Consider the following 27,133-nt stretch of genomic DNA (forward strand, 5'->3'; position numbering starts at 1 on the left):
CTGGCAGGACGTGCTCAGCCCCTTGGCTGAGGAGGGGCCCCTCCTGAGGTCCTGGATGGCCCTTGCTCAGGTATACTGAGGTCCACGATCACCCAACTGCTTTTTTGCGTCAATTCCCAAACTCTAGACGTGAGCTCCAAGACTTTCGTTCTAATTGCCTAGCAAGGGCCAGTCAAGGGCCCACAGACACAGGGGGCCAAGAGTTGAGCTTGGCAGGGCCTAGTGGCTTAGCTGGGAGCTAGCTGGGAGCAGACTCTTCCAGCTGGAGCTAAGGCTCTCCCTTTGCACAAGGCACAGTGCTGAGTGCTCCAGGCCCCCTCCCCAAGCCCCGCTCTAGTGTTCCCCAGCACCGGGCTGCACCCCACCCCCACCCCCATGCATGTGCGCGCGCGCGCGCGCACACACACACACACACACACACACACGGGCCCCCGGCGATCTCCCTGGGAAACCAGATCCTGATGAGAGTGCCTGGTGCGCTGCTAGCTGCTCATTACAGTCACAGCTGCAGCTATGTATAGCTCCAGTACACACAAGACCAAGACAACAATGGAGGGAGAGTGTATCCATAAAACAGCTCCGCTTGCAAACACACAAACATCTGCACACGCATGCTCCCCACACCTATGCACGCTGATGGCCTCGGACACTCATGAACCCAAAATTGCACCAACACAAAGTTTCATTCATTAACTCAGGCATTCATTCAATCAGCGTTTGTTGAGGGGCCAGGAGAGTGGTTAAGAGCGTGTGTTCTGAAGTCACACAGAGCTGGGTTTCGATTTCTACTCCATCACCTCCCAGGTGTGTGAGCATGGGCAACTTCCTAAACCTCTGCGAGCCACAGTTTCCTTCTTTGTGGCATTTGGATGGTAACCGCAGTAAGGACCCCAGAGGTGGTGCAGGAGTCAATGAGACGGGGTGTGTGAGAGTGCTTAGGATGAGTCCGGTTCAGGATGTAGCGCACAGTAGGTGTCTTTACCCTCACTACTGAATTCCTACTATGTGCCTAGCTCTGTGCTGGGAGCTTTATTTAAAGCTGTGATTTCCAGAGGTGGCTGTGAAAAGTGGAGCCTGGTGTATAATAGGCACACAGTGAATGTTTGATGATTGAATGCATGAACGAATTAGCGAAAGCTGCGCCCAAGGCTGGCCGGATGGCGTTGGAGCTTCCTTCCCTCAGGAGGAATCCACCCTCACTGGTCTCTCATCCAGGCTGTGTCTCTGGTAGGATCGAGATGTTCTTGAGGGTAACACAGGGACCCTAGAAGAGGAGCTGGAGGGTGTCTGAGCCTCCTCTCGCTTTGCAGATGGGGAAATGGCAGCACAGTGGGAGCAGGCAGCAGGCATCATCCAGGCCAAACATTCGGCAGTCAGTGGCCAGGGCCCAGAGCTGCCACCCTGAGCCAGCCTAGCACAGCGGCCCAGCACAGTGAATGGTACCTGGTCCAGCCACAGCCCCTGAGTCCCTGAGCCTGCTCAGGCCACAGGCCCCGTCCTGGCTTGGGCAGACACAGGAGTCATGCAGCCCCAGTCAGAACCCTGGCTGGGCTGTTGGGCAGGCTGGGGCCTCTGGGCTGGCACTAGACAGGGCTCTGTCCGCCCGCCGGAGAAGGGGCTGGAATTCCATCCAGCCTGGGTAGGAAACGGGCTTCAGGACTTGAAGGCACTGTCACTGTTCCCTGCCTTTGAATAGGCCGGCAGCTAAACTGCCTGGGCCGTCTCCTCCCATCGCACCGCCTCAAAAAGAAAGTGACATTTCCTGGTGCTTTTTTAAGCCTGGGCTGGCTGGGCCAGGCCTGGGAGTGGGGTGGGGAGGGGGCGGGCAGTGCTGGGAGTCACACAGCCCGAGTCTCTCCTCACCTTGAGTGATCGCAAGGCGCTGGGAATAGACGTGGCCTCATCTCCTCGCCATGTGCCCCAGATTCCAGATTCTGCACTCCAGGGCCCGCGTGCGGGTTTTGAATTCCACATTCCCACGCCAGTTCTGTCCCCTAGGCAGGACTCGGGCTGTGGAATTCCACAACGAGCGCCTTCAGCTGGCAGCCTGCTGGGAGGGGAGGCTATGTCTGGCCCTCTCTGGAAAGGAACTTCGTGCCCTTGTGCCCACTCTCCTCATCCACGTTCACGGCCAGTGGGGATGCAGGTCTCTGTGCCCACTGACGAGAGATGAACATGATTGCGCCTGCTGCCTGTGTAGACATGAGTCTGCTGTCAGTGGGTGTACCCACTGCCAGTGTAGACCTGGATCTGCGCTCAGTCACTGCCCATTGCCAGTGTAACACACAACCTCTGTGAGGAAGGAGCCAATGAGAGCACAGCTGAATGATTAGCGACTGCATCTGTGGCCAGGTTAGTCATAGATGCACGGATAGAGATGATCCTTTTCCCAGGGTGGCCACACATCTGCTGTAAGTGTGGCCAGTGCTGGTGTCCACATGGGTCTGAAATCAACAATTGTGTGCGTCGCAGGGTAGAGGCAGATGCGGTATCAGTGAGTCAGTGCTCATGTGCACTGCCCGTGCAGGTGAGGGAAAGTGGGCATCGGAGGAGGGGTCGCTTCCTAAGGAGGCTGCGGGAGTAAACTCTGTGGTACCCATCGTGTAGGCGGATGGGTTGAGACAAGCAGACACACAGGATGGGCAGCTGTGCTCTTGCTTAGCTGTGCTCCTGGTTCCCGGGGAAGGGGCCCCTCTTCCCCTACTAGTGGGGGTGGGGTATGGCTGAGTGAGAAGGTGGGGCTGGTCCTGGGCCTCAGATCCAGTCACCTCATGGACCTTACATGCTCAGGGCAGAGAGAGACAAACAACAGAGATGAAAATAAGCAAATTGGATGGTGTGACGTGCCAGCGTCGTCCAACTGGATACTTAGAATGGGTGAATGTTACTGTATAGATTGTATATAAAAGGTATATGTATATTGTATATAAGTTATACCTCCATAAAGCTGGGGAAAAGTTAGTGTTCAAAGATGGTACGTGCCTAATGGGGGAAAGCAGAGGAAGGAAAATCCAGTTAGTGCGGGGCGCTGGCTGAGATTTTAGAAGAGTCAGAGTGGGCCTCGTGAGACGGCGAGGGAATGAGCCATGAGGATGCAGGGAAGGGGGCTCTGGGCAGAGGGGACAGGCGGTGTGAGGGCCCTAAGGCGGGCATGTGTCTGGCGTGTTTAAGGATCATGTTTGAGGAGGCGGTGTGGCTGGAACATGCGAAGGGGGACAGTGATAGGAGAGGAGCTCGGAGGGGAATGGAGGACCTGATCACGCGGGGACCTGCAGGGCGTTGCGAGGACCTTGGCTTTTCCTCTGAGAGAAATGGGGACCCAGGGCAGGGTTTTGAGGAGAGAAATGGCGCGATCAGATTTACATTTTGAAAGGATCACCTGGCTGCTGTGTTGAAAACAGTCCTAGAGCACCAGGAATATTGGAAGCCGAGAGACCAGTTAAGATGCTCTTAGCGTAATCTAGGGGGAGCTGATGATGCCTGGGACGGGGTGGTAATAGTGGTGCTGGGAAGTGGTCAGATTCTGGATTTATTTCAGTCGGAGCCAAGAGGATTTCCTTATAATTAACTGTGAGGTGTGACAGAAAGAGCAGTGTCAAGGATGACTCCAGAGTTTTTGGCAAGAATGTCTGGGAGGATAGGGTTGCCATCTCATGTGATGGAGTAAGCTGCCGGCTGTGGAGGTGGTACAGGCGCTCAGTTGACGTGCTGAGTTGGAGAGGCAGCTGGTAGACCTCCACCACAGAGACGCAAGGGAACTGGATGCTGGAGTCCTGAGTTCAGGAGAAGTGCTGGGCTGCAGATAAATATTTGGGAGTGTGCAGTCAATGGTGTTTGAATAGGTGATAGTATTTAAACCTTCAGACTGGGTAAATCGATAAGGGAATGAGTATAGATGGAGAAGAGGCCCAAGGACTGCACTCTGGGGCACCCCAACAGTTAGAGGCTGGGGACAAGATGGCACAGGACATCAAGAAGGAACAGCCAGTGAGGTGGGAGGAAAATCAAGAGACTGCAGGGCCCTAGAAAGTGTAACAAAAAGGAGGGAGTGATCAGCTGTCTCAGATGCTGCTGATGGTCAAGGAACATGAGGACCGGGAATTTTTCCCATTCTTTCTGCCTAGAATGCTCTTCCTTGCATCCTGCATTTCCCTAGTGATTTTTACCCATCTTTCCAACCTCTGTACACTTGTCACTTCCTCGTGGGAGCCACTCCAACCCCAAGACTTGTTAAAGGCCCATCGAATGCCGTGTGCATTCCCCTCAAAGCCCTCGTCCCCTCATACAGGTACGTATTTGCTTGTCTGGTTATCTGATAAATGTCAGTCTCCCCTGCTAGGAGCTGTGGCTGTTTTTGCTCATTCTGTACCCAGTGCCCAGCACAGGCCTGGGATAAGGCATACATCTTTGTTGGAGGGAGCACAGGTGGGCAGTTAGCTGTGGTCCCACCTGGGTTGTGTCCACTGCCCTCCCTGATCTCTTCCTCTTGGGGTCATCTTTTTATTCCTCTCCCCCCAGCATATATATATATATATATATATATATATATATACATATATACACACACACACACACACACACACACACACACACACACACGCACACCCTATGGGGAGTCGGGACCCTTGACTCGATGCTAAAACATAAGTGGGCACTGGGGGAAAATTTCCCAGTGGATTCCTAGTGGACACTTCAGGGAGCTTGGAACCTCAGTTTTCTCATTTGCCAAATGGGGGCAATCAAGGCTGTCTGGCTGATGGCTCAGCTGGTGTGTGTGTGTGTGTGTGTGTGTGTGTGGATGGATATGAAAGAGATTTATAAGTGGAAGCCCTGGAGTGTGCTGGTTTTAGAGTCAGAGAGATCTGGTTTCAAATTCTGCTTATCACTTCCGAACTGTGTGGGGTTTGGGTTTTTTTTGCACACGTCTTAACCACTCTGAACCTCAGTTTTCTCATCTGCAAAGTGGAGTTAATGACACTTCCCTTGGGGAGGTTTTTAAAGATAAATGAGATCATGTTTGCAACAGTCATCATTATTACTTTATAGCAGAGGTCAGTGAGGCTCAACAGAGACAAATATTCCCGCTACTGAGGTGGTTGTGAGCATTGAAAAGGGCAAAGTGTGCCATCCATGTGGCCACACACAGTGAGCACTTAACAAAACCAGGCTCTGAAACAGCCGGGGGAGCTGGCGCAAGAAAAGGAGTGTGGACGGAAGCTGGCGGAAGCCTGGTGCACAGGAGGGATGGCTCAGGGTGGGTCCTGAGGCCCATCTGCAGGTGTGGGCAGGGCTGTCAGTGGGAGAAAGGGGAGCAGGTGTGTCCTGGTGACCCCAGAGGGCAGAACTGGGATCACTGGGAGAAAGAGGCAGGGAGGTTGACTTAAACATGAAAGAAATGCATGTCTGGAGTGCTGTCCAAAGACAGAATGTGGCCTTGGGAGCTCCCCATCGCTGGCGGTCACCAGCAGAGACGTCTGCTCAAGGTTACTCCAGAGGGGATTATTGAACTGCCCCTGTAGGGAGTGCCTTCCTACTCACTTCCTCATCTGGGTGTCTCAGTCGCGTATTTCTTTTTCCAATCTGTGGCACAAAGATGTTTGAGGCCCATGAGATACACATACAACAGAATCCTTAGAAATAAAGAAGAAAATAAAAGAAAAAATAAGACTCGTATAATGAAGAGAAGAAATAGTGATACCCCAAACCCAGGTAAAAGATTGGTCTGGAACTGAGCATTAAATTTAACTGAGCTCCCTAGCAGTCAGAGCAAAAGAGGAAATATGAAGGGTTCCATAAGTCATCGTTTACTAATAGAAAAGTAGACAAGCACGTCAGGAAACAGTTGACGCAGTTCGAAGTCCTAAACTAGAAGAGGAATTTCCTGTGGGGAATACTGGTATTTCTCCAAGTTTCAGATGCTAATGGGAGAGGGTGTTCACTATCTATTTTCCAGAAGGGACTCTCAGGTCACAGGAGTGGTTGGGAAGTTGGTTCCTGATGGCCCCTCCTGGGACCCTGACACCCAGCCTTCCTGGCCTGTGGGACTGCAGGGGCACGCTGGGACAGCGCAGCCCCACTCTCCTAAGGCACCCAGCCTTTTGGCTGGCTAAAGTCGAAACGAAGCTGGAGTAGGCGTGTCCATCTCACGGGGCACAGCCAAGCCGACTTGCACTGTGGACATCCTGCCTGGCTGCCTAAGGGGCCTGGGGGAGGCCTGAAATGCAGGGCTTTGAAGTAGGACCTATCCTGCCACTGAGAACCTCCGAGACCTTGGGCAAGAATCTTCTCTTCTCTAAACCTCAGACTCGTTGTCTGAAAAGCAGTGGTAACAGCAGAACTTACCGCCCTGGGCTGGTGTGAAGTTTAAATGAGACAATGCACAGACAGCCCAGGAAGCAGGGCTGCTAGAGACCAGGCAGCTGCTGTTATCAGCCTCCCGCTTGTCACTGGAGTTAGGCCGGAAAGCCCGGAGCTCATCGCGTGACCTTGGGTGTCCTTTCCCGTCAAGCCTCATTTCCTCCCAGCCCGAAGGCCGGGGGTCACGTGGAAGACCCCATGGAAGTGGGCATGTTACGTCACCCTTGCCCTGGGCAGCGTGGCCCTCGCCAGCTGGAGGCTGCAGTGCGGGGTCTGGGACACAATCCCACCTTGGGCCGCGGCCCCGGGAAACAGGCTCTGCGGGCTGTGCTGTTGGCTCTCACGAGGCTGTCCTTTGCTCCTGGTTTGCTGTTTGCAGGCAAGTGGTCACAACAGGAGCAGAAAAAATTCGGGGAAAAAACCCTGAAGTTAGACACATTTCTCCCTTAAGCTGTTGCTGCTTCCCCTTGCAGTCACTCTCCCACCCCCAATGATTTGGGTGGAAAAAAACCCAAAATGCTGTGTTTGGGTTTTTGTGGAGGGAAGCCTTGGCCCAGCTCCTGGAATACCAGTGAGCAAAGGAACTGGCAGTCTTGGGGTTTCTTCCTGCCCTAGAATTCCACCCTGGATCTGGGGAAGCCCTAGACACCTGGCCTTTTCCCCCAGGCCCTTCAATAGTGCCTTACTTCCTGGAGTGTGTTACTATTCTTATTATTGTCCACATTTTAAGAATGATGGGATTGAGTCTCCAAAAGGTGACTTGCCCGCAGTCACACCGCCAGTGGCAGAGCTGGGATTTGAACTCAGGTCTCTGAAGTCAAGCCCAGGACTCTTCTCCTTCTGCCTTGCCGCCTGCTTCCCAGCCCCTAAATGTGCTCTCAGGCTGATGAGGTCCGTTATGTATCAGAGCTGCCAGGCAGTTGGGTCTTATCTGGCCTCATGGATCCCCTGTGCCAGGATGGGGCTGGTGGCATCAGAACGACTGAGGACACAAACTAAAGGTAAATGTCTGGTCCCACCCACACCTCTGGGTGCGGCCAAGGGCTCCGCATGTGCATCTCCACTCCGCGGTGCTCCCCCAGCACACTGGCCTCCACCCCCTCCCACCTGCTTCGTGCCCCACCAAACCCTCCCAGGGAGGGCCTCTTACTCCCTGCTTTCCCTTCCACCCTTCCAGGGCGTTGGATTAGGCCCCCGCCACGTTCCCCTTGTTGTTAAATCCAGAGACGTCTCCTCTGACCCTATCCCACTGGGTCCCTCAGGGGCCATCCCTCAGGAAACGCCCCTCCACTTGTCCTCAGGGACCAGGACTGGCCCTCGGAGGGGCAGACTGGTCACCGTGCTGCTCGGCCAGGCCTGCACAGAAGCGTGGGCTCGGCCTCACTCGTGCCACATGGCTGAGCGTGGGCGTGGGGTTGCTCTGTGAAGGACAGTCGTGTTCTTTTGTTGACGCAGGGGCATGTCCGCCTCAGTCTCCCGGGTGCCTCTAGCTCAGCGTTTCCGTGACTATAAGATTCTTGGCTTTTTTACGTCTGAGGTGCTCTGATGCGGAAGGTGCTGTTGTGATGGGAGAGGGCCGTTCGGGGGGGCCCACTGAGGCGAGAGGTGGCCAGTTTGTAGGGACGGAAGCAACGCATACAAGCACCTCCTTCTTACTTTCTGTGTGTTGTTTCATCCCGTTACCACAACCGGCCGGGAGGCAGGGAATGTTATTCACCCCTTCCCTGTCCAGGAATGAAGGCTCAGAAAGGGGCGATGTCCAAGGTCACCAGCCGAGGCCCCAAACTCAGGCTGGTCTGACCTCAAGGTCCAGCCATTTCTGCTCCAGCTGCTGCCTCCTTTGACAGACGGACTTGTGCTGCTTTTGACCCAGGATCTAGAAGGCAGGCGGGACCCGGAGAGCAGAGAGGCCTGGGAGCACGTGTTAAATGAGCAAAGGCTCAGAGGCCACGATGATGAAAGCCCAGAACTGATGTTTCAGGAGAACCTGACTCTCACCCCTGCTCCGCCCTGCGAGCTCCATGACCTCGGGTGGGAGGCTCTGCCTCCATTTCCCCATTCCGGCCACAAGGGGCGGCTTTTGGGTAAAAAACCTCTGAGGGCCCCTCTGTCTTGCTGCTCTGGGTTTCTAATGACTGTTTTCCTAAGTCCAAAGTACCGTCGATTCAACTATGCCATGAGCTAAATAACAGCATGTTGGGGATATGAGAAGATATACTATTTTAAGGATGTGTATATTTTATGACATTTTCATTTCCAAAATGTGCATCTTGGAATGAAAGCAACACAGAACCTCTGCCACCTCAAAAGTTGCCAGCCTAGCTGTTGAGGCAGCCCTTTTTGGATATGACCTGGGTCTGGAATCCAGAGAATGAATTCAGTGAAGTGGGTTGTTGTCCCACTGGAAAAGTCTGGGCTCCCTGAGGCCTGGGCATGGCCTTTCCTGACCTTGGCCCCCCACTACCCAGGCTACAGCACCCGGGACTGAGGGGGGTAGTGCAGTGGGATGAGGGGATTCCCATCTGGGCACAGCCCTGCCTCCCTGTGGCCTTCCCTGGGCTGGTGCAGCGGCCTTTAGCCCACCTCCACCCTGTCTACCCTTTTTCTCTCAATCAGAGACAGTTCCAGGGAAGGGGCACCACGCCCCTCGGCTAGTGTGTGAGGGACCATCTCTGGCATGGGCAAGGGTCATGGTCTCAACTCAGAGAACACATGTCCACAGTGCCCAGCCAGACCCTGATTCTCCTAGGAGATGCCCATACACACACGCACACACACACACCCTATACATGTCCCTATACACACACACACACATTACACCCAGGCATGTCCCTATACACACACACCATCATGCCCCATACATGTCCTTATACACACACATCACACCCCATGCATGTCCTTATGCACACACACATCACACCCATGCATATCTTTATGCACACACACATCACACCCATGCATATCCTTATACACACACATCACACCTCACACATGTCCTTATACACACACTCATCACACCCATGCATGTCCTTATGCACACACAAACACACTCTACCACCTATATGAACCACATACATCACACACAGTGACCACTTACATGAGCCTCTGGCACATGCCTAGAGTCAGGTGACATAAACAGGTGACACACCTTCACCATGTACACAGCTACTCCACATTTACATGCCACCTCTCCCCTCCCCCACACTCCCCTCCCAGCACACAGACCTTCTACACGGCATGTTCTCTGCACACACTTTCACACACTCCCGCTCACACCCTCCACACCTCCCACCTGCTGCTTCCTGAGCTGGGTGCCAAAAGGGGACGATTAGTGCGAAGGAATGGGGTGGAGACCCGGATGCTGGACAGAGTGCTCAGGACCCAGCCAGGCCTCTGGGGGTTCATGCGGAGGCAGTTATTAACAGACCAAAATGGGACTGGACCCCAAAGACCCCTCCTGCCCCCCCATAAGCTATGATGTGCTCAGCCAGCACAGCCTACTCTGGGCATGCCCAGCCCAAGGAAGTCCAGACGAGTCTAATTCAGTTTCCAAACTCAACTCGACCGACAATTTATTTAGGCCAATTGGCCATCCCTCCTGCTCTGCATCACTGACTCTGCATGGATTAACTCAAACGCTGTACACCCCCGCTGGGCAGACTTAATTAGGCAGAAAAACTGACCTGAAGCCTCTAGGGGCTTGGGGCCTGGACATGAGCCAGGGCTCCCCTGATTAGCCCCATTGCCTACAGCCTCAGCCGGTCTCAGAATCCTCAGAAGGGCCCAAGTCCAGCCCTCAGTGTACCAATGATGAAACTGAGGCCCAGAGAGGGGAGGTGGCCTGCCAAGGTCACACGGCGAATGAGCCGCCGGACCAGAATACTGGTCCCTGCACCACATTACAGCCATCGCCTTGCTCCTGGAACTGCAAGAACACAGATCCCCACGGTGAACCCCTGAACAGTTCCAAAAGACAAGCTCAATTTTCTAAAGATGACTGTGGCATAAATAATTTATAATGAAAGTCATAGCACATATTGGTCATTTTAATAGATAGTAAATTGCCTTTCTGATTTATAGTTTCAGGGGTGGGGTTATGATAAAAATAACTTGGTGATTTATAAAATATCTTCTTAAGTCAACAGATCGTTAGTAGGTTTGTCTGACTTTACAGCCAACAGTCTCACCACCCCGGTTACCATAGAAATGGGATGCTTCGCTCTGTTGCCATGGCTACCTCTTTCTAGAACACAATTGGTGGGTCTCTCACAGTTTGTGATTCCGAAAAGAAAAAAAAAAAGAAAGAAAGAAAGAAAGAAAAGCCAGAACTACCAGTTTGGGTTTATGCTGCATTATCAGGCTATCTTGCCTGCATTGTCTTGAAATTTCACAGGGTGGCCTCTGAGGTGTGGCCAGGCTGGGTGACAGTTGGCCCTGGGCTGCTGGGCAAAGCTCCCTTTGTGCCCCCCATTAGACTAGAAGCCCAGGAGGGCTGGCCTCCCAGCTGGCCTGGGTCCTGGGTGTGGGGCGCTGCTGCTGTGGTGGGCTGAAGGAAGGGGATGGGGTCCGGCAGGTAGCAGGAAATCAGGAAGCCAGTGGGTGACAGGCAGGTGTAGAGACGGGAGGTCCAGGAGCTGGCACTGTCTGGGCAAGGAGACAGGTGAGGGCATCAGGGAAGGCTGAGGAGGCTGAGGCGAGATGGGCTGGGGCTGCAGTCCTGCGGGAGAGACAGACACCGAGTCAGTCCCACCCAGCGGGGGCGAGGTGGGCAGGGGAGGGGCCAGCTGTGCAGCAACGCCTGGGGTCTGGGGTGTTCGTAGGAGGTGCGCGGTGTGGTGACCGTCCGTGTACTCCGAGTGCATACGCACAGGCTGCGAGGGGGAGGTATGGGGCTGCGCGCCTCGCGGTACAGCGCCTGGGTGCTCATGCTTGGTGGGCAGTGACATGTTTCAGTATGATCCACGCGTCCCTGTGTCTTCTGTGTATGTGCGGTCATGCACCACAGGGTAGGTACTTAGGTAACAGGTGAGGCGCGTGCTCCGGGTAGCTGTGCATGTCTGTGGGGGACTGTCCTCGGGGTGACTGGGGATTGGAAGGCAGACAGCTCACATGGGGTGCAGGCCCCGGCCCTTGACTGCAGCCCCTACAGTCCTGAGAGTGACAGCCCAGGGTGACTGCAGAAACGGCTTCCAAGGCTTGCTACCTGGGCCTGCCAGGCAGAGGTTCCCTCCCTGTCAGCATCAGCTGATCCCGGGAAGTCCCCATCCCTGTCCCCGTGCACCCACCCCCTCCCTCTGGCTGAGCTCCCTGAACAAACTGTGGTACCAAGAGGTGGGCCAGGTAGGCATGCAGGCTGAGGCATCCAGGGCTGCTGTCGGCATTGCCTCCCTGAGCAGAACGGGGCAGCCTCCCCGCCCCTGGGGCTGCCGTTGCCCCAGGTGCTAGCAAGCCCTGGGCAATGAGGCCCAAGACCATTTCAGGTGTGCCTGGGCTCCAGCCTGTGGATCCAAGTACCCTGGCTCTCTCCCTCACTGGGGACAGACATAACCTGCCCTCAGGAAGTCCGAGCTGTGGGTTCCAACCTCCAAGATGGAGCCATGCACGTATCATTAGGGCTGGCTCCCCACTGTGCAGAGCTGTGTTGTTAGCCCCCGAGATCTTTGGTACCTCTGATGGTGGACAGAGCTTAGATTATGGAGACAGATCCACTTGCGTTCAAGCCTCAGCTTCATCACTAGCCTTAAACCTTGGTTTAGTCCCTGAACCTCTCTGTACTTGGGTTTCCTTTTTGGCGCAATGGGGTACGACCACCTGTCTCACCAGCTCTGTGGGAGGATTAAAGGTGCACAGTAGGTCCTCAGCCCTGACAGCTTCTCCTCTCTCCTTCCTGGCTCAGCTTCCCTGAGGATGGACAGGAGGGCGCTGGGGACTCACCTGGCTGTGGGCTCTTGCTTTGGCTTTGATGCGCTGGGGCTGACCTGCTAGTCGCTAGGCTTAGGAGATTGTGGCAGTCTGAGCAAGCCAGGGGCACCTTCTTCCACAGCCCTCCTAAGGGCCCACTTGGACCCGGATGTTGCTGGGGCCCTGCCTGTGGCCAAGGACCAGGTGTACGGGCCGCAGAGTCCAGGAAGGCACCCAGGAGGCCCAGGCAGGGTCGGAGGCCTGGCTACCACCTCCCCGGCTCCCCTGGGGAAGAAGTCCTGGTGTCTGGCTCTAGGCCTGGCTGCTGCTGCCCACCCCCCGGCCCCACTCCTTGGTCACTGGGGCCCAGAGAGGAAAGAATCTAGACGGGATGGCCATTGCTGGCTGAGAACCAAGGATTTTGTCTACCCTAATTTTAGAAGACCTGACCTCTTTCTGGGCCTCAGTTTTCCCATCAGTACTTGCTCCTGTGAGAGGAGCAAATGGGACGAGAGCTCTGAGGGCCTTTGGGGGCACCTGGGAGGGAGGGAGAAGGCTCCGGGGACATCAGTGCCCTCTCTGAGCTGTTCCCGTGAGACTCCGCAAGCACTAACGAGTACGAGTCGGAGACAGGCTCACTGCCTCCCTGGAGGGGGATTTAGACATTCCTTGTTGGGGGGGGTGGGTCCCTGCATTTGCTGCCTCCTAAAGGCCCCAGCTGCCAAGAGGAAGTCTCACCGGGAAAGGTGTCCGGGAGAAGGGCTACTTAGTGGGGCACGGATGGGTTTTTCCACACGGAGGTCGGCAGGAACACCCTGGAGGCAGGAACAGCAGTGCAAAGACATGGAGATGGTTGGGGGTGGCGGTCACATATAGCAGACAGCTGCATGAGGCAAGAATGTTGGGTGCAGCAGGGAGGGGACCCTGGGAAGTCGATGAGGCCAGGGCACAGGGAGCCTCATGTGCCAGGCTGAGGAGTCAGGGTTTTTCTCTGTGGGCAGCATGGCCAGGTGGCGGGCAGAGAGCTGGAATTCCAACGGTTACCCCCTCTGGTAGCTGGGTGGAGGCTGTACTGTACTGGGCGTGGCCGAGATTGAAGCCTACAACATGCTGGCTTTGATGGCAGTGGCCCCATCGAGAGAGAGTCCCAGGTGAGTCGAGGGGACAGAGGAGGATAGCTGTGGGATGGTTGGGGAAGCGGATGCCGTGGCTGATGGGGCAGGGGGAGGGGCAGTGCCTCCTGCCTTCCACCACTGGCCAGGATCAGGAGCCCAGGGGCGCAGCGGACCCTGCCTCTTGGCACCCCTTAGACACTCACACTGTGTGTCTTCCTCCCCTCTCTCAAAAAGGCCAGGGGAGCAATGTGACCCGCCCCTTGGGAACCTGGGCTGTGAATTCCAAGCTCTAAGATGGGGCCCTCCAGAGGGAATGTAGGGCCAAGTACCCAGCATTCGGGGATGTGTTCTTAGCTCCAAGGGCTTTGACAACTGGTGATGGAAAGAGCGCTGGAGCCGGATCAACCTGGGTCAGAGCTGGTGGCCTCTTCCAGTTGCTTCCACTTTGCTCTCCTGGTCTACCTCTGTGGTGTCCCCGGTCAGCACTATCTGGATCCTTAAAGAGCTGTTTCTGGAGTCAGAAGACCTGGCTTAAGTCCCGGCCTCACCTTGTCCAAACCCCACCTGCATCACAGGGCTGAAGGGGCTCACCTTTTCAGTCCACTGCATTGTACTTGTCTCTGTGTGTGTCCTTTATGTTCAGCTGTGCAGGGGCCTCCCTGGGGGTTGGGCTGAGGTCTTGTTCCACTCTGTGCTGGGCATAACCTGGTGCCTGGTGAGGAATGGAAGGAAGAGGTGGATGGATGGATGGATGGATGGATGGATGGATGGATGGGCCGGTGGATGGATGGGTAGGAGGAAAGAAGGAAGGAAGGAAGAAAGAAAAAAAGGAAAAAAGAGAAGGAGGAAGGGATGAATGAATGAATGCATGATGGATGGAAGAGAGGGAGAGGAGGGAGGGAGGAACAAAGAAAGGAAGGAATAGAGGGAGGGAGGAAAGAAGGATGAATGGATGTGTGGATAAAAAGGAGGGAGAGAGGATGGAAGGAAGGAAAGATGAGTGGATGGAAGGGAGGGAGAAAGGGAAGAAGGATGGATGGATGGATGGATGGAAGGATGCACAGGGGCCACACTTGATAGCAGGCTAGGACAAAGGTTCTGAAAACTGCACGATGCTCTAAGCCAGCAGGAGTATTAGCATGACACAATGAGTGGCTTGGGCAGACCACTTCATGTTTCTGGGCCCCAGACTTCCCATCTGTAGCATGTAGTGTCTTGGACCAGATAATCTCTAAAGGCTGCTCTTACTCTGACATTCTAAAATGCTGACTCTGTCTCTTCCCCTTTTCTCTCCCCTTCCCCCAACCCGAAATGTGTCTTGGAAGGTCTACGTACTTCTTGGTTTCTGGATCTGTGCCAGGTTGGGTGCCAGGTCCCATGGCCACGGTCAGCCCAGACAGGGCCACCACCAGGTGGGGAGGTGTATCAGTACAAACTAAAGAAATTGCTAGAAGCAGCATGGCTGCCTCTTGTGGCAGATGCAGGGTGGGGCCTTGGCACTCCTTGAAGTCTTCTATGAGGGCAGCTCTGGAGAATGAACTGGCCACCCATTCTAGACTATAGCCCAGAGCTGCCTCCAAGGAGAGGACCTTGCACTGGACATGGTCTGTCTTGACAGGCCGGGCGAAGGGGGGCCCAGAGGAGAGGGGAGCAGTGGGAACATGACCAGCTGGGCCCCTGGAGGAGACCCCCGGCCAGGGGTTAGTGTTCCAGGGACCTCGACTGGAGGCTGTAAGAAGCGCCCTTGCCTGGAATTCAGCCTGAGCAGGAGGGTTTGAAACTCAGATAGCTGCTTGACTCTCCTTCCTCGGGTACCCACGTCAGCTGGGGGCCAGAGGAGCCCAGGGGGTCATCAGCTGGGGCCACCAAACCAAACCAAACCTTTCTCAAGGGGCTCAGGGCCAGAGCAGGTGGTTCCGGACAGGCTGGGTTATCCTGGCCATTTCCTTCTCACCGGGGAGGGGGTCTGAAAGGAGCAAGCGCCCACATATGTTTGGAAAGCCTAGCGCCCCAGCAGCTTCTTCTTTCCTCCCACCCACGTCACTACCCTGGGGCTGGCAGGCAGCAGTAGGAGAGAAGCAGACCCTATGGTTTACGGTGCCTGTGAGGACCCCTAACCCGTAACACACCATCTCTGACAAATGACCACTTAGCCTCTATTTCAATATCTCCAAGATGGGGAACTCACTTCCAAGATGGTGGTGTGAGTTCCTGGGATGATAGAGAAAAGTGGGTAAAAGAGGTGTCCAAGGCCCTGGGGCAGATATATCTTTTGCAATTACACATAGGATAGAACATGAAGAGACCGCATGAATGAGGTACAGATCCATGAAAAAGAGAGTGAATAGACTAGCGTAGGGACAAAAGAAAGATGGGAGATGTGGCCTCTGAGGGGCCTGCCTCCACCATAGCTCCCCCTTCTCCTTTCTTTGCCAACCTCTGCCTCCGCCACCTAGGTCACTTTTATTAGTCGGGGTCGGGGAGAGCTAAATGCTTTAATAAATCACCTCCAGATCACAGTGTCTTAAGACAGTAGAAGTTTATTTCCCACCCATGTATTTAGTGGCTGTCTTTCTTTTCAGGGACCCAGGCTGCTTCCTTCTGGTGGCCCTGCTGGCTTCCTAGGGCTTCAGCATTTGACTGGAAGCTGGGGGAAGAAAGAAGGCATGGAAGGTTGAGCAGGAAGGTTTTGTGAGCCAGGCCCGGCCTTAGTACACACCCTTTTGTGCGCTGTCCACTGGCCTGAGCGCAGTCACGGGACCCCACCCAGCCCCGAGGGAGGCTGGGAGATACGGTCTAGCTGTGCATCCAGGAGGAAAGGAAAGGCATTTGTGAAAACAGAGCAATCTCTGCCACAACCTCTTAACCCGCGAGCCTCCTAACCCCACGCTCCGTGCTCTGAAGAGGGAAAGGTGGCCTGTCAGCCTGGCCTATGTGAGGAGAGGCATCCTGCAGGCATCTTCCGCAGCCCAGCCCCTGACTGGACCCAGCCCAGAGGCACCCCGGGTCTCTTTGCTCTGGGGGGAGGGCCTCCCCTCTGACACTGTGTGTTTCTCCTCCACAGTATGTGGCCTTTGCCTCCCTCTTCTTCATCCTGGTCTCCATCACCACCTTCTGCCTGGAGACCCACGAGCGCTTCAACCCCATCGTGAACAAGACAGAGATCGAGAACGTTCGGAACGGCACGCAAGTGCGCTACTACCGGGAAGCGGAGACGGAGGCCTTCCTCACCTACATCGAGGGCGTCTGCGTGGTCTGGTTCACCTTCGAGTTCCTCATGCGTGTGGTCTTCTGCCCCAACAAGGTGGAGTTCGTCAAGAACTCGCTCAACATCATTGACTTTGTGGCCATCCTGCCCTTCTACCTGGAGGTGGGCCTGAGCGGCCTGTCCTCTAAGGCAGCCAAGGACGTGCTGGGCTTCCTGCGTGTCGTCCGCTTCGTGCGTATCCTGCGCATCTTCAAGCTGACCCGCCACTTCGTGGGCCTGCGCGTCCTGGGCCACACTCTCCGCGCCAGCACCAATGAGTTCTTACTGCTCATCATCTTCCTGGCTCTGGGCGTCCTGATTTTCGCCACCATGATCTACTATGCCGAGAGGATAGGGGCGCAGCCCAATGACCCCAGTGCCAGTGAGCACACCCACTTTAAGAACATCCCCATTGGCTTCTGGTGGGCCGTGGTCACCATGACGACGCTGGGCTACGGAGACATGTACCCGCAGACGTGGTCCGGCATGTTGGTGGGAGCGCTGTGTGCGCTGGCGGGTGTGCTGACCATCGCCATGCCCGTGCCCGTCATTGTGAACAATTTCGGGATGTATTACTCCTTAGCCATGGCTAAGCAGAAACTACCAAAGAAAAAAAAGAAGCATATTCCGCGGCCACCGCAGCTGGGATCTCCCAATTATTGTAAATCTGTCGTAAACTCTCCACACCACAGTACTCAGAGTGACACATGCCCGCTGGCCCAGGAAGAAATTTTAGAAATTAACAGAGCAGGTAGGAAACCTCTTAGAGGCATGTCGATCTGACCTTTCACCTCCGCCCCCTGTAGCGATGATTCCAGATTCAGTCAGACTGCTTCCTTAGTTCCATGGGTGACCCTGGACCCTGCGCTCAATCTCGAGGTGTGGAGTCTGGGGGCCCAGGGAGATGCTGGGCAGCCGAATTCACGAGGCAAGAGCCTGCTAGAACCTCACTGGTGGCCCCCGGTAAGGAGGTTAACATGCTGGTCTCGTGGGGTTCTGAAGAGATGACATGGCCCGCGAGGTTGCTGAGGACTCTCTTGGCAGGAGCCCCGGGGGCACTGCTGCTTGGTGGGCAGGAGTGGAGCATGAGTCGCTGACTCAGGCCACTGACCCAGTGTCGGGGCAGGGCGGGGGCGGGTGTGATTCGGAAATGCCAGACAGCTGCTGATTTGGTCTTTACACGGCTCCCTTCAGGCCGTGCGTGTGGCACAGATGGTGCATGGGATCTGGCAGGAGGGTCCCTGCAAAGGCAGCAGCAAGGATTCTCACCCCCACCAGAGCCTGTCTCCGTAGCTGAGTAGCATTCCTGCTCTGATGCCGGCTGCCTAGCTCCAGGCGCGTCCTGGGAGACGCCTCTTGCCCTCCGTACGTAACAAGCTTACTTACCCCACAGCATGCGGAACCAACTCATCTTCCACCACCACTCTAGAGTTTAGCGTTTATCTTTAGGAACCTGTTGGAGTGACTCTAGCTTTCACGTTGTCTGTTTGGGTTGATGGTCAAGTGGGAGTTTCCGGTGGCCTTCTGATGGGAGCGGCTGGTGAGTGAAGGACTAGAGGGGGCCACCACCCGGCAGCTTAGATGAAAGCGCTACAGACCAGCAAACAACCTCCCACCCAGAGTTCTCCCCGTTTCCGGCGGTAGGGACTGCAGCAGCAATACACGACATCCCAACCAGTGTACAACCACTTTCCCGTGAATTCAGTGGGGGTCGGGGTGGGAGGGGGGCCATGAAACAATACTAGTCACCGTGGGATATATTCTAATATTCCATGGCTAGTGGTTCGTTATGGGACTATCTCAGTTTTATGAGAACCTGCACATAGCACATAAAGTTGATCATGGGGCTCTGGTCCGAAGATATAAAGCCCATAGTCTACCTCTACCCATGGAATACCATCGACTTATTCTGTGGACACAGGGATTTGAAGGCAATGAACGACCCTGAAAAGAATGACCACACTGAGCTAAGATGGCGTGCCGGGGCGAGGAAGGCTGAGTCAGTGATAGGTGGTGTTTAGTCTACAGAAGACACCCCTGTGCCCAGGGCAGGCAGGGGGGCTGTAGGCTAGCTCAGCCCTAGAGGAGCAAGTGCCCCCTGGCCTGGGTGGCCTCCCCCAGTGGGTGATTGACCCTTTCTTCCCCAATGGCCCCCACCCCCATCCTACTCCTGATCTGGCTTCATCCCACAGCTACGCTGCCCAGAGCAGCACCCCCAAGGCCCACTTCTCTGTCCGTGGGAACTTTCCAGCCCCTTCGCCTGGCCCCATACCCCTCCCCACTCCCTGGGATTACTGTAGGCACCTGAGAGGAACGTGGCTAGTGTTCTGGGCTGGGCCAGGGACTGGGCAGGGGTCTCAGAGGCTGGAACAGGGGGACCTGGCGGGGCGGGGGGGGCTGGACTCCCCAGCCAAGGTGTGGCTCCTGCTTAGCAAGCCAGGCATGGGCCATGGAAAGCTCCTGCCCCACCCCCCTGCTTTGGATTAGCTAGCCCTTCTGTTTGACCTCAGGAGCTGCCATCATGGCAAGGAAAATTCCTGGGGCCCTAGGGGAGGGTCTGGGCGGGCCTAGCCCCCCAGCTTCACTCCAGGCCCTAGCAGGAAGAGCTCAGCCTGAGTGGCATCACCATGGCGCTCCTTGGACCTCTTTCACATCCTCCCAACGCTGAATCTTTCAGGATCGGTGCCTCAAATATGGGTGCCCCAGGCCCACCTGTCAAGGATCCCTCATTCACTCCAGTCAGGCACAAATTCTTCAGTATTCCCAGACAATGCCAGTATTCTCCATGTGCTGAGGGCGTGCATGCACGCACACACATACATACACACATGCACACACACCTACACGTGCATGCACGTGCACACACACGCAGAGTGCAGGTGTGTGTGTGCTGGCAGGTACACCAGCTAGTCAGAGGACACAAGCCCTCTTGCCATGCTGCAGCAGGCCTGTAAAGCCTGTGCACTCCTGTTGGAGGCCCTGGGCCCCATAGCCATGGCAGCCCGGCTCCTGGGAACCTCCTCACTGCAGCCCCAGGTCTCAGGGATCCAGAGCGTCCTGGCTTGCACGGTCTCTGTGGCTGAGGAAGTACTTGGGGCCCTTCCGAGCTTGCCCTCTGGAGCCCAGATGCCCAACTCCACCTACCTTTCTCCCTCCCATCCTCAAACTCTGCCCCGCCCCCTTTCCAAGTTCTCACGCTCCTGAGGGTGCTGTCTTGAGATCCCAGACCCCTCTGAGCCTCATACCTCACCAGAACACTCCTCCCTCTGAAAGCTGGTGTGTGAGACCCAGGTTGTCTATCACCAAGAGGGTGTGTGGTCCTTACGGGTTGTCTCCTCATCCCGGCACCCCTGAGTCCCTTCCCATTTGCCTCCTTTCCTGCTTGCAGCTATGGCCCTAGATGGGCGTGGGGTTTCGGTGAGTCAGTGAGTGAGTGTGGGGGAGGCCAGAGGTGAGGAAGGCAAGTGGAGGGGAGACTGGACCCTACAGGAATGGAGAGGTGAGATGCAGCCCCCTGGGCCTTTCCAATCTCATTCCACACCCAAGGGCAGTCAAGTGGCCTCAGCGAGGGCTGGGCTTCTCCAATTCCACTTTTAGAACCTGGGTTGGGGCCAAGTGCAGCGTGCTGGGCTCTGAGGGCACCCCCTACCTCCAGGGCTAGACCCCTGGGACTCAGGCAAGCCATCCCAGTCATGTCAGCAGCATCCTCCCCTCACCTCCATCTCTTGGTCTCTCCTGAAACCTCAGGTCTGTGTGTCTGTGAGGGATGATCTGGTCTCCTCTGTACCATGGCTGGCATGGCGTCAGTGTTCGGGGGATTCGTCTTGGCAGGGGTTGTAGGGCCTCACGGGGGGATGCCAGGAGGGCGCCCCTATGGTCAGGGACTGCCTGGGACTGACAGCCCAGGAGAAGCTGCTCCACTCCCAGAAGGGGGGTCCCTCCCCCCTTCGTCGGGGGCCCAGACCACCTCCTCTGGGCAGTTCGGAGTGCTCCCTCTGTCCTGCCATGTGCATTCACATGTGTCTCGTCCATCCCTGCTCCTGTGATGTGGGTTGGTCCTCTGGGGTGCTGCGTCTGGGGCTGCAGGGTCCCCCCACAGGTGAGCAGGGAGGGGGCTGGCACGGGGGATGGCTGGTGGCCAGACCCCCCTTCCTGCCCGTGAGCACACAGAGCAGCAGTGAGGTCCCGAAAAGCCCCTGCCTGGGCCCCCTGGGAGCCACCACTGCAGCCTCTGGGTTCTGCCCTGAGCTGCCGAGTCCAAAGCGCCCCTGGCCCCAGCCCTCCACCCCTCCCCTCCTGGGCCAGGAGTGGTGTAGCCCCCAGGGCAGGGGAGGTGGCGGGGATTGGGACAACAGTGGCCAGGAAGGGTGTGGGCAGGGCCCCTCCAAGCGGGCTGACCGAGTTTCTGCTCAGAGGCAGGGCCAGGGTGGGCAGCGGGAGCCCTGAGTGGGGTCGGTGTGGCCCCCAGGCGGGCGAAGGGGGAAGGAGCGGAGAAATGAGGGGCTCTGAGGGCCAGGCCTGGGTGTTCTTTTCTGTGTTGTTCACATGCTCTCTCTTTCTCTCTCTCCACTAATCACGTTTCTCTCTCTCTCTCCTCGTTTTGTTGCATGACTTGTGCCGGTTCTTGTGATCGTACTCTGCTCGTGTCTCTCACAGACTGTCCCCAGTTAGCCTGGGACTTTTTCCCTGAGCCCCAGGCTGGGCAGCCCCCTCGGGGCTAAACCCGAGGAAATTCCCAGCCACCCCTCCCGCCCCGCCCCAGCCCTGCGTGCGCCCCCGGCGCGCCCGCTGCTGGTGTGAACAGTAAGTACCTCGGCGGTGCCTGGAGACCAGGGCACAGAAGCCAGCGTGCTGGCTCAGGGCCGGACATCGGGTTCTCCTTGCTCCAAAGTTTAAAAAAAAATGACCCTCTCGCGGACGCTCATCTCTCTCAGCCCATTTCAAAGCCTGGAAACCATCTTCGTGAGACGCTGCCCATGCTGCCATTTCATCATCACAGGCCCTCGGGTCTAGTGGGGGCCGAGGGGCCCTGGGCCAGGGGAGGCAGGGCTCCCAGCCTCCTGGGGAGCAGCTGGGAGCCGAGGGACCTGGTGGCCATCTCATCTAAAGGACGGGGTGGGGGCAGGCAGGAGGGTGGGGAGTCTTGGGTGGACTGGCACCTCTGGCCTTTTCCATGGCTTTCCCAGGTTTGTAGAGCTGGCCCCCCTTGGGTGGTCTCTCTTCCAGCCCCCCTCTGGAGTTGGGAAGGGAGAATGTTCCCAGTTCCTGAGAGCTCACCAAACTGAAGATTAGCCAGCAGCCCAGGGAGGCCGGCTCCTGCACAGAGAGGGACATAAACACTCCCCCCACCAACAGCCCCCAGGCTCAGCCCCTTCTCATAGGCCATGGTTGGGAGAAGCAGCAGGCTCCAGGGAGGGAAGGGTGTCCAGTTCACATCCACCCAGGGATCCCTTATGACTGCCCCCTGGCCGGACCCCTGCAGGAAACCAGCCTCAACTTTGGGTCCTCTAAATGCTGTGGGAGCTGGCTGCTCCAGGGGCACAGTGCTGGGGGGCAGAGTCAGATGAGGGGTCTCGGGCTCCACCACCTACCTCTGACCCACCCCTGGGTAAGCCCTGCAGGCTATAGATACCTCCACTGACAGACGATGGCCAGCAGAGAGACAGCAAGTCCTGGCTCCCCTCCCAGACGGAGACGCTGCCTGGTAGGACTCGCTGTTTTCCCCTTGAGGAAACTGTGTGCAGGGTACTGTGGGCCCCAACCTCTGCCCTCTCATCTACAACCTCCTCCCTTAAACTTCCCTGCCCTCTCTCCGGAGACCCTTGGGAGGGAAGACGGGACCAGCCAGACTGGGAGGCAGAACCGGGCTTGTCTGTGCGCACATGTGTGTGCCCTCAGACACACCCCAAGTGCTAGGCAGCCCCCAGACCCCAGAGAGGCCCCAGCCCCAGTCACGTGGTATCAGAGTTACCTTGGTAACTGGCCTTTCTCGTTCAGAGTAAATTGGGGAGTGAAGCCCCTGGGATTTGTCAAGAAACGCACTGTACGTGAAATGCTTTGCCATCTTGTACGACAGACTTTTTTTTTAAGTTCCAAAATTATGATGGGATTTTTTTTTTTTTTTTTTGGATTTGCTTTACGAATAAACCTGATTGGTCCATTTCTCTTTTGACTGCCTGCCTCTTTGTAGTGACATATGTACACGGGCCGTGATCCCGCCCGCGGGCACGCTGAGTGTGTGCACACGGAGAAGGATCACTTCTGCGTGTAGTTACATGATGTGAACAGGGTCATGGAAGAGGGTCAAATCGGGTGGAGACTGTCTCCAGCTTTTTGCCCCTCTTTATAGTCTTTCAGAGGGCCTCCCCGTGTGGTCACGCCCCTGTGGGGTCTGTCTTCCCTTGAGGCTGTCATCTTAGAGGAAGTATTTGAGGAAACCACAGTGCCCACCCTGGGGACCGAGTCGGCGCCACCTTGGCCAGGAAGAGTCTGCTTTGAGGGCAGAGAGCGTGGGGCAGGCTCAGTCCCCGAGAGTGATGGGCGGGGACAGAGGCCGAGGAGCTACCTCTGCCAGCTCCAGAGGCTATCACGGCGCTGCTCCTGGACTTGGGGGAGGGAGACCTCCCTGCTCTGGCCACGCTTCGCCCTCACCAAATGCGCCCCAAACTTCCTCCCAGGTTCCTTCTCAGGCTACCGCAGAGGCCAAGACTCGTCTCTCCCACCCGAGTCCATCAGCCACTGTTGTCTTTACACATCCATTTGCTCTGCTTTGCGGGGGATGCTGCCGAGAGGAGACAGAGGAATGGGAGCCCCTCCCAAATCCTGGCCGCTGTCACTGCCTCATGCCTACATTCCTGTTGCGCCTGTGCAAGCTGACGAGGACTGCTTGGGGCAGAGAGGGGTGGAAGACACTGGCTTGGTCTGTGTGGCGATCAGAGTGGACTGAGTGACCAGCTTAAGTCTGTGTGGGGATGGAGCAGTTGAGTGGTCTTACTGGGTCTGCATTGGGGACCAGGAGACTGTGTGACCAGGCCTAGTCCGTATGGGGGATGGAGCATACAGAGTAACCAGATTGGGTCCATATGGGGGGACTGAGTGACCAGATAGGGTGTGGAGGGGGACAGCGTGAAGCGAGTGACCAGAGGGGATCCAAATGGGGCCTGGGGTAGAGCCGATCGATGGGGTCTGGATGGGGCCAGAGATGCCTGAGCAGCCAGCTTGGATGTGGATGGGAGGCAGCAGGGCTCTGGTTGGCAGCGGAGGGGTCAGAAAAGGCTGCCTCTCTGAATAGGAGTGTTTCTGCGTGTCTGTCTGTCTTCTCCCTGAGCTCTGTGTCTGGCCCTCTACCCATGACTGCATCCGCACCATCCTGTCTCATTGGCCCCGCCTTGGACCTGGGGCCCGGCCCCCAGCACTGCGCTTGCTGGGCCCATCACCAACTCATCTTTTTGCAAACTTTGAGCAAACCCAGGAACCCTCCTCCCCAGCACTGTGGGCAGCCCAAGGGCTGCCTGAATGAGCCGGGGACCCCCAGCCTTGTGCCTCCCTCCACGGCCTGCGCGCTTCTCCATCCTCAGTCACGGGCTGCCCTTTGCCGATGCCCTACTTCCGGCCTGTCTCCCTCCCCCCTCCCCCCACTAAACAGTTTTCAGTGTCTCAATAGCTTCTGCTTATATGTTTGAAGATTCCAAACTGAATGGGGAGGTGGCGAAGGCCGCGCTGGCGAACGAAGACTGCCCCCACATAGACCAGGCCCTCACTCCCGATGAGGGCCTGCCCTTTACGCGCTCGGGCACCCGCGAGAGATACGGACCCTGCTTCCTCTTATCAACCGGGGAGTACGCGTGCCCACCTGGTGGAGGAGTGAGAAAGGGTATGTAGAGGAGGCTGCCTGGCACCCCTGCAGATGGGTGGGCGGGGCGGCGGGCAAGGGGCGCTGAGGGGCAGGCAGGCACACTGAGGGGGGCAAGGAGCCCCAGGGTCGGCCCCCGGAGGTCTGAGTCCCAATGTTGCAAGTGGGATGGCCGGCTGGCGGAGAGAACCGGAGGTCCAGGCGGCTAGCTGTGGGTTGGAATTGAGCTGAGGGGTAGGAAGGGACTTGGGGACAGGCTGGACGACTACAGCCCCCAAGACAGAGGGGTACCCGGGGATGTGGGAGGAGCCTCAACTCCCCCAGGCTGCTCTGGCAGATGGCAGGTCAGACCCCAAAAGCAAAGTGATCTCCCCTGTCCCTTGGTTGAGGAGGGCGACGGGGTGGGCCTGGTCTGACCAGGACCCTGTGGGCTTAGCCAACCAAGATCCATGTTCTGAAAGTGGCATCCTTTAAAGAGAATCCACAGGCCAGTGGGTGGGGAGGCATGAAGAGAAAGGTAGCTTCAGGGCTTGGAGGTGAGGCCAGTGTCCTTGCAGAGGTAAGGTATGTGCCAGTCAGAATACTGCTAGTGGCAGATAGAGAACTTGCCAAGAGAAGGTGGTTACGGAGGACTCTGTGCAACCCCTTCTGTCCCCAGCGCCCGTCAGCCATGGCCCTGGGTGTGGTCAGCGCCCCCTTGTGGTTGGTGAAGGCTGAGCCCCGTGGCGGTCTCTGCTCAAAGTCTCCTTGGATCGGACCCTTATCTTAGGCTGACCCCCTGGGGAAAAGACTTCCACTAGAGCTTGAGCATGGGCTGCGGAGAGGCTTGGGGTGGGGGCCCAGCGCACCTTAGCTCCAGGCTCCAGGCATTGGCCAGGGCCTGGAAGGCAGAGGAAGCCATCCTCGGCACAGTGGACTGGCTGGGCGGCTCATGCATGTTGGGAAGCAGCTCAAAGGCTCACATGGGGTGCATGCTGACCGGGGTGAGCAGGCTGGGCCAGATAGTTGGTTTTTTAGAGCAACAGTTGGTGTAACCGGTGGCCATTCACAACTGCTCCAGTATTTGAAGTGGTTCAACAATATGCAAGGAGAAAGCATAGAACTCAAAATAAAGGGCAAACCCAGAAGAGGAGAGGCAGCCCACAGGGAGACGGGGGAAGTCCTTCTGGTCACTGGTGCTTAGTGTGCTCACCTGATCCAGGCTGGTCCCTGCTTCCTTGCCCGGCCTGGAGGTCCCTTGGACCCCAGTGTGGCATACCACCTCCCGCATGGTGCTGCATGGCAGGGGGGCTGCTGGCCCCGGGGGTGGGCCCCATCTTTGGCCTTCCATGGATAGGCCTGACGCTCCCCTTCACAACTGGCTTTTTCCCAAGTGGAGGCTCTAGAAAGCCAGGAACTGGGCAGCCCAGGGGGTTTCAGGGGATGGCAGGTAGACCATTCCCAGTGGCTGTGCTCTGCCTGGTAAGGTCTCGTAGGCTGCCTGTCTCCTTCATCTTGAATGTTGGATCAATCTGTGTGCCCTAAAAGAGCAGACAGGAGAGTCTCTTTACCGGGCTTCTAGAAGCCCAGGCTGTGTGGGACAGAAGCAGCCTGTAGTGGCCAGGGAGTCCAGTGGCAACCACTGTCCACAGGTGGTACCCACTCCGCAGTCCCACAGAGGCATCGAGGGTGAAGTGCCCCCACCGGCATCCACCCGGCCCCGCTCTTATGGAGTCATGACAGCCGCCGAGGACTTGCTTTCCTCAGGATGATTCCAGGCCGTAAGCCACGTGCCGGGTAGAGAAGAGTTAGGAGCTTAACCCGTTCCCCCAGGAGGGAGAGAAAGAGGCGTGCTAGGCTGGCTCACTGCATGGGAGAACCAAGCCAGCTGGAGAAGAATCTGCCTGCCTCTGCATGCGGCTGTTCTGTCTGTCCTCCTCCTTCCGTAAAAACTAAGTACCAAGCGGGATGGGAAAGCCAAGAAGAGAAGCTCAAGTGTTAATTGTATTCTTTACATACAGATCTTTGCAAAGAAAGCCCTGTCATTGCTAAGTATATGCCGACAGAGGCTGTGAGAGTGACTTGACCAGGCGGCTTGGCCCAGGACACTGGTGGCTATTAAGCATCTGGGTGGACCTGCAGCCCCTCCTCACCCTCGGACAGAGTAAATTCACGCCATGCAGGTTTGCCGGACGAGTCCGAGTGGCCCAGGCCTTGTACTAGGACGGACGTAGCTTTTCTACGGCCAAATGGTAACTGACTGTAGAGGATTTGTTTTCCTTCTTTTCATTTTTTAAAAATTTTATTTTATTCGGGGAAGGGGTGGGATGGAAGGGTTCCTTAGCATGACTTGCATGAAGTTCAACAGAAAAACCCAGCAATCCAAACCCACCAATCCCCTGCAACTGTATGATTACCCTAAACCACGACAACAACGAAGAGAAACAAGCAAGAGTCCTCTATTTTCTTTCAAAGCGCTTTCCTTTTATACATGTTGTTGGAGCCAAACTGTAAATGGCATTTGGTAGAAACCTGTACGTTTTTGGGGGGGAATGGAGTGGGGGGCGGGGAGGGGTGGGGATGGGGAACGGATTGCTTCCATTTTGTACACGAGATCGAGATGGAGAGTAAAGGTTCCCAAAAGGGCAGTCGGTCAGTCATCGGTCATATTGACCTCACCTT

The 27,133-nt window shown here is 56.5% G+C and overlaps 1 protein-coding gene across 1 annotated transcript in view; it reads left to right on the forward strand.

The window, feature by feature from the left end:
- KCNC1 (potassium voltage-gated channel subfamily C member 1) overlaps positions 1-26,537 on the forward strand; it is a gene marked incomplete at both ends in the record, with an annotated part of 42,185 nt that extends 15,648 nt beyond the window's left edge. Inside the window, 3 exons of the mRNA XM_079709337.1 lie at positions 16,438-17,371; positions 24,305-24,493; positions 26,473-26,537. Of these exons, the coding sequence (XP_079565463.1) occupies positions 16,438-17,371; positions 24,305-24,493; positions 26,473-26,537 (1,188 nt within the window). The remainder of the gene's footprint in view (positions 1-16,437; positions 17,372-24,304; positions 24,494-26,472) is intronic.
- Between the last annotated feature and the right edge of the window lie 596 nt (positions 26,538-27,133).

The sequence above is a fragment of the Hyperoodon ampullatus genome, assembly GCF_949752795.1.
Source record: "Hyperoodon ampullatus genome assembly, chromosome: 7".
Lineage (NCBI taxonomy): Eukaryota > Metazoa > Chordata > Mammalia > Artiodactyla > Ziphiidae > Hyperoodon > Hyperoodon ampullatus.